Below are 7,010 nucleotides of genomic sequence, written 5' to 3' on the forward strand. Positions count from 1 at the left end.
GGGAGCCAACCAGTGACTAAGTCCTGTATTATACCGTTTCCTTAAAAAAGAAAAACAAAACAAACAAACAAACAAAAAAACCTTTTTTTTTTTTTTTGACTGTCGCAATATATTACTTGCTCTGGAAACACGTATTAGCTGACGTGTTTCTTGAGCTGTTGCAGCACAGAATCCTTTAGGTTATAGAAAACCTTCTGGATAAAAGTTAGTCCCTCCCTCTTTAGAGATTTCATCTCAGAAATGGAAGGTGACGAGGAAGAAGCCAAATTCTTCCAGCCTCTCGCATTTCTTTACTGGCAGGTGGCGTTTGACTTCCAACTTCTCAGAAGAACTCAGGGCGGTGCAGGAAGCCTGCTCCCGGGTTGGGTAGACTAGTTACCAGCTGGATTTAAACCCGCTACGAAGGGGGCGTGGCCGGGGAAGGGCGGAGCAGCCCTCGTGGGCGGGGCGAGGGCGGAGCTCCGGGAGGCCAAGCCGGGTACAGGAAAGACCCGAGCTCCCAGAGCCGGCGCCTGTCTCTTTAAATGCCACGGGCTGCGCTCCCGCCCGGGAGCCCTGAGCCGGATCTACAATCCCGTCCCTCCCGCTTCGGCGCTAGTTGCTCGCTTAGCCCGAGCGGGAGCTGCGGTCTCCGGGAAGCCCAAGTACCTCCTGCTGCTTCCCTTCTAGTGCCCCACCTTCCCGGAAATTTGCGTGAGGGGTCGTGCAGCAGTTAGCGTGAACAGGCGTTGCCCCCCTCTCCCCATCTTCAAGTCTTGGGGGGCTACGCAGCCGCGGGGGGCGCCGGGGGAGAAATGCGTCCTTCCCGGCTGCCCAGCTTCGCTGCGGTCCGCGCTGGGAGAGGAGGCACTGCGGAGCCCACCCCTGCAAACTCGCCCTAGAAGTCTCGGGTGCGGCTGGGTGCCCCTCCCGGTCCCCGAGGACTGCCTCCTCTCCGCTAGTGAGTCGGCGCAGGTAACCTGAACCCCGGGGCAGGCGCGCGGGGGAGGGGCCGGCGAGCCGCAGCGGGGACCTGCCGCAGGTGAGCCCGGTGGGGCGGCTCACCTGCCCCGGCCGCTCCGTGGGAGGCTCGCCGGTTCCCAGGGGCTACAGGCATGGAAGGGCGTCTAAGGGCTAGTTAGGACCCGGAGTGGGAGGGGAAGTTAGGAAAGAGAAGAGAATTAGAATAAACTTTCTATTTCCTTCCCCGCTCCTACCCAGGGTTGGCAGGTATGGGCGCGGGCGGAAGCTGTCGGAGCAGCTGATGCAATGGCCCTTGGCCGGGGCCTGGTGATGGCTGGGGTTGGAGGAGAGCTGGAGTGGCCGTGTCTCCAGTGATCGTGACCCTAGAGGTGGAGAAACGCGGAGAAGCTCGCCTCCCCAGACTCCCCCTAAAATGGCTCCAGGTGCTCGGCCCCCGCCGGTTCTTCTTCCAGAAACAAACGTCTTTTTCTGAAGTGGCACCTACAGATTCTTCCTTGTCTTCTCTTCCAACAGGTGGCTCTTAGCCCCTGCCCGGGGACCGGTGCCAATGACTCTGCTGGTGGTTTCGCTTTCTCCTCTGGAAGTCCTGTGAGCGAGCGTCCACAGCGTGATGGGCAATCAGGTGGAGAAACTGACCCACCTAAGTTACAAAGAAGTTCCCACGGCGGACCCGACCGGCGTGGACCGAGACGATGGGCCCCGCATCGGAGTCTCTTATATTTTCTCCAACGACGACGAAGACGTGGAGCCTCAGCCGCCGCCCCAGGGACCTGATGGCGGAGCGTTGCCCGACTCGGGGGACCGGCCACCCCTGCCCCCGCCTCAACCCTATGACCCGCGGCAGCATGAGGTGGAATGCTCCGTGTTTTATCGCGACGAGTGCATCTATCAGAAAAGCTTCGCGCCAGGGTCGGCGGCGCTGAGCACCTACACACCGGAGAACCTGCTCAACAAGTGCAGTCCGGGCGACCTGGTGGAGTTTGTGTCGCAGGCGCAGTATCCGCACTGGGCGGTCTACGTGGGCAATTTCCAGGTGGTGCATCTGCACCGGCTGGAGGTGAGCAACAGCTTCCTGACCGATGCGAGCCAGGGCCGCCGTGGCCGCGTGGTCAATGACCTGTATCGCTACAAGCCGCTGAGCCCCAGCACCGTAGTGCGCAACGCGCTGGCCCACGTGGGCGCCAAGGAGCGCGAGCTCAGCTGGCGCAACTCGGAGAGCTTTGCCGCCTGGTGCCGCTATGGCAAACGCGAGTTCAAGATCGGCGGCGAGCTGCGTATCGGCAAGCAGCCCTACCGTTTGCAGATTCAGCTCTCGGCTCAGCGCAGTCATACTCTGGAGTTCCAGAGCCTGGAGGACTTAATTATGGAGAAGCGGCGCAACGACCAAATCGGACGCGCGGCAGTGCTGCAGGAGCTCGCCACACACCTGCACCCGGCCGAGCCGGATGAGGGCGACAGCGACGCGGCTCGGACTACACCGTCTCCCCTGCGACCCCCTGCACCGGGCTCGGAGGAGGAGGATGGAGATTCGGCGGTGCACTGACCTGGGCTCAGAGCTTCGGAGGGTTGCTGTTTGCAGCGGCCGCACTCCCTTCCTTCCCCTCCCCCCACTTCCTCTTGGGCCCCCATTTGGTATTCCTGGGCCTTTCGGAAAATGCAGAATTGGTGGAATGCACAGCCGGCTGTGGATGGGGGAGGAGGAAGGGTGCTGAGGGAGCAGGTAGGAGCGTTTTGGCTGGTGGGTGGCCATAGGGAACATTTTCTTCTGGTCCTCTTAGTCTGCCTTCCTTTCTGAGGTGAGAGAAAGTGCGAACTTGCTTGGAGCTTCAACCCTGACAGACCTGAGACCAAATTCAGCCCTTCATATACAAGGAGGCTTGGGGAAAATCTCAGAGCACCTATGCCCCGCATTCAGCCTCTCTTGAGTCCCAACCTACTCTTTGCTTGGAGGATGCAGGGTACAAAGGCCAGAGGGGGGTTGGGGAGGAGCTGGCGCGGGTCTGCTAGGAGAGCTGCTTATCTGCTTCCGCCGCTGAGCTAGCTGTGGTTGGGATCCTAGACACTGGAGTGATTTATTTTATGAGATTCCCGGGGCACGGGGGCTGCTGAAACCACAAGACCTGGGAGCAGCAGACCGAAGCCAAACAGCCCTGTATTAAGTGCAACAAATACTTGAGCAACTCAGGCTACAGGCTACAAACAGATTTTACTACCTCCCTCCTCCCATCCCCAAGTACCTCCTCTTGGGAAGCTGGCTCTAAGTGGAGTCTTTGGCTCCCAACCGCTTTCCCCGGTTACAAGTAAATCATTGTCAAGGGCCAGCCAGGGAATTCTGCTGCCTCTGTTTTTGGCCTGCTGTTGTGGGCTCTCAGAGCGCGGGTGTTGTTATCAAGAGAGGCAATAGCCCTTTGTGTCTCTGATCTAATTAAACCTGCTTGGTGTGTTCATCTGCAGGTCACAGATGGGGTTGGCTTGTTCCACCCATAAAGTATCCTCTAGGGAATGAGCCAGCAATGCCCTGGCAAGAATTAAATCTCTCCTTATCCCCTTGCTGAATGGTGAAAGTAATCCTTTAAAAACAAAGCAGGACCTAGAGACTCAAACAAGATGGAAATGAAGGTGCCAAGGCTTGCATACATGTCCTTTTTGCTTTTTGTTTTTCTCTCCTTGGTCCACCTTCCTCACCATGCTTTCTTCTGCCTGTTGGTAAATCGTAGGTAGGTTTAGCTTTGCCATCCATGACTGATGGAGTTTAATTCAAGGTGCAAAGTCTTGTTATATGGATCCAGTTTCTTTGTGGCTTGGAGAACATCTTATTCAGAGGCTGTTCTTAATTGAGAGTGGTGATATCAGTTACAGATTTGATGACAGACCCAAACAGAGGTTGGTGATGGTAGAATTTGTTGGTGGCAAACTAAACAGGTAGCGATGGGCCCTGGTGCCTATCCATACACTTTGGTACAAGGCTTTAAGACTGCTGCAGCCTGTTGCCTGAGCTGTCAAAGGGCAGGCCTTTGGCTATAGAGTGATAATGGGCTGTCTACCAACTGCCCTCAGAAGTTGAGCTATAGGTAAAGGCCTTTGCTGCCTCCCCCAGTCACTGTATGACATTGGACAAGTCATTTTGTGAACTAGTTCTTAGCCATTATAACAAAATCTTACCAGAGTGTCCTGAAGCCACGGTCATTGTTGGGCTTCTTGCTTGGGTATCTCTAAATCACACTTTTTTCAAACATAAAAGTTGATATCCTTTTTCTTTTTTAAAATCCCAGATCTTCCTAGTACCTCAGCATGAAACTTTTTCATTATAAAGGCATTAAATGCATTTTTTGCTTTCACAACGATTACCAAACAAATCCTTGTTTTTGAATGTTAAAGATGAGCTATACATACTAGCCTTAGTCGGGGACATTGGAGGAGAATCAGTTTCTAATTGAGAATATAGATCTGATTTCTGTGTTTAATGTGCTCATAGCTATCTGTTTATATGGTCTTGTCCATGGAACAGCAGAGGAAGATAAACACAGGCGATTGCGTTTAGGAAAACCTCCTATGTCTAACAGATTTGGGTCAGTGAAAGTGGAAATTGACGCCCACTGTGTAGACAACAGGAGGGAAAGAATCAGAACGTCTGTGCCCAGCACCTCTAGGATAGAAAAATTCTCCCTGCTCTCCCATCTCTGCCTTCTTCATCAGCCCTGGAAGATCATGCCGAGCGTAGCAGGCGATGCGTGTTATACATGAAGTGCCGTTAAAGGAAGAACGCTTAAGATCCACCCCACCTGTAGCATTCATCTTCCTTGAAAATCTATTCCAGATGATGGTTTCCGAAATGTGCTGGCAGCAATTCTGCTAGGTACCTATCATGCCAAATATGTAATGCTTAGGAAGCGCTCTCCCATTGGAAGTTTTCTTAGGGTCATGACCCTTTTGGTGGTTGCATATCAGGCATTTACATTAAAATTCATAACTAGCAACATGGTTGAGAGGGAGCAACAAAATAATTTTATGGTTGGGGCTCACAGGGTGGCATTAGGGAGGTTGAGAACCACTTCTTTGAAGTAAAGCACATCAACCTAGGGTTCTAAGAGCATATGTTATGTCATCTCTTGGTTTTTAAGACAGCAGTGTTGTGCAGAAATCAGTTTTTACTTTAATGTCCTGGCAATGGCTACATCTGGCACTTTAGGGAAAAAAGTATATTTAATAATTTTTATTTCTCCTTAGGAATAAGACATAGAACTATTTTGTACTATGAATTATGGACGTTCTTTGAAGGAAAGAAATTGATTCCAGTGTTTTCCTGAAGCCCTGGACAGGGTAAGCAGGACCTGTGGAACACGTACAAAAAGAAACCAGACAAATTCTATTTTCTTACCGAGAAAATATTTTATTGAGACTGCTTACATATGTCAAAGGAGCCTACAACTTCAGCTGCACAACTTTTTGTATTGAAAGAACTCGTACTTTTGTAGCTTTTATTCCACATTTAATTTAAAATGACTTTGTAACACTAAAGTGTCGAGCAGAGGACTTTATTCCAGATCTTGAAGAAAATTTTTAGTTTTTAATGAAAATGGTTCAGCGGTTGTTAAGCTTCTCACAACTTTGGTGCTCCTGGCCCTCATGGCACCATTGGACAAGAACAGCCACGTGAAAACATATTTTTTTTGGGAGCAAAACTTTAATTTTATATGACATATACTATGGAAAGCTAAGAAAATTTAAGGACTACTTGTTTCCTTTTTCTTTCTTCCTTTTTTTTTCTTAAAATGGAATCCACTGTGTTGAAGACTCTTGATATTATGTGTTTGTCTAGTTATTTTTTTAAAACAATTTAAAATAAAATTGAGTGTGATTATAGTCATCCAATGGATTTGTTTGGAAAATTAGATTTGATTTGTGAATTGTTTAAAAATCAGGATAATGATAAATTTGTTTCATTCATCTTTTTTATTATGTTTTGTTCATGGCTATGAATCTGTAGCCTGTGAAGAATTACCATCAGGATACATACTCCTCATGCATTTTATTTCCCAGCAAGTTTGATTTTGTTGGAGGTTGTATGTTAAATCAGTTTTCTTTCACCACTTCTTGAAAAGGAGGTTCCAGTTAAAATTATATAATTTCCTTCAAAATGAAGGGCAGTACTTAGTTAAATAAAAGATTGATGACATCTTTTAAGCCATTTCCTCTTCACTGTCTTATTAAAAGCTGTCAAAGTTCTTTTGAAAAATGTTATGAGGATTCCCAATAAACCATCTATTGTTAGAGCTCATTGCTTCATTTCTCTGTATATACGCCTTTTCTTTTGACATTTTTGATCTTAATTCACGCTATTCAGCTTGCTGTAATATTACTGTATGTCATCTTTGCATTGATTGGTGAATAGTTTAGATTTATTTAGTGCCCGGACTCGTATATTTACTGTGGGAATTAATCACCCATTGCTTTATACTGTCCATGTTCATGAATAGTATCCTACATATGACCACACATCAATACAATGTGAATGCTGCCAGAACTTGTTATGGAGCCTATGATGGGAAGTTCTGTGTTCAGCGACTTGTGCTTCACAGCCTCAGGTAAAGCACCCATGCTCATCACATGTCACTGTTGGCATGATAAGGGATACAGGTACACGCAGTTGATAGAACAGATGTGGCACTGAGAGGGCACCGGGGAGGCCCACCAGCACAACCACTGAAAAATACCATCACAGTCCCAAAAGGTTCAGCCTTTGTCAACAGGCTGAGGCCTGAACAAAGTTAAAAGGTTAAAAGTAGCCCCAGCAGCCAGTGGCCTTTTCTCCCCACTGTAGAAGTCTAGTCTCATAGTTCTCATTACACCAAGTTTGGGGAGGGGAGGCTAATGCAGAATTCACACTAATTCTTTGGTGGTTTTGATGGAGGCTGCTGTTCCTACTTTTTCTAAGTGGACTTGGCTTGCTTAATGTAGGAAAATGACATGTTCGGAAGCATTTAAAAGGATCTCTAAAATGAACAGGCTCAGAATAGGTGCAAAAAGGGCTTCTATTTCCTTTTACT

General features: G+C 48.9%; 1 protein-coding gene across 7 annotated transcripts; it reads left to right on the forward strand.

Annotated features, from left to right (window-relative positions):
* The first annotated feature begins 431 nt into the window (after window positions 1-431).
* On the forward strand, window positions 432-6,236 carry Lratd2 (LRAT domain containing 2). Of its 7 annotated transcripts, none has more exons than XM_055626542.1 (2): window positions 432-954; window positions 1,201-6,236. In XM_055626542.1, exon 2 carries the CDS (start codon window positions 1,574-1,576, stop codon window positions 2,504-2,506), a length of 933 nt encoding a protein of 310 aa, XP_055482517.1. In that variant the 5' UTR covers window positions 432-954; window positions 1,201-1,573; the 3' UTR covers window positions 2,507-6,236. The 7 variants fall into 7 exon arrangements, 4 of the variants coding, with proteins under 4 accessions (XP_055482517.1, XP_055482516.1, XP_055482519.1 ...); XM_055626541.1 differs by having other exon boundaries at window positions 433-954; window positions 1,477-6,236; XM_055626544.1 differs by lacking the exon at window positions 432-954 and adding an exon at window positions 979-1,021 and having other exon boundaries at window positions 1,477-6,236.
* Window positions 6,237-7,010: the final 774 nt, after the last annotated feature.

Source organism: Psammomys obesus, unplaced genomic scaffold (assembly GCF_907164565.1).
Source record: "Psammomys obesus unplaced genomic scaffold, mPsaObe1.curated_primary_1811, whole genome shotgun sequence".
Taxonomy (NCBI): Eukaryota; Metazoa; Chordata; class Mammalia; order Rodentia; family Muridae; genus Psammomys; species Psammomys obesus.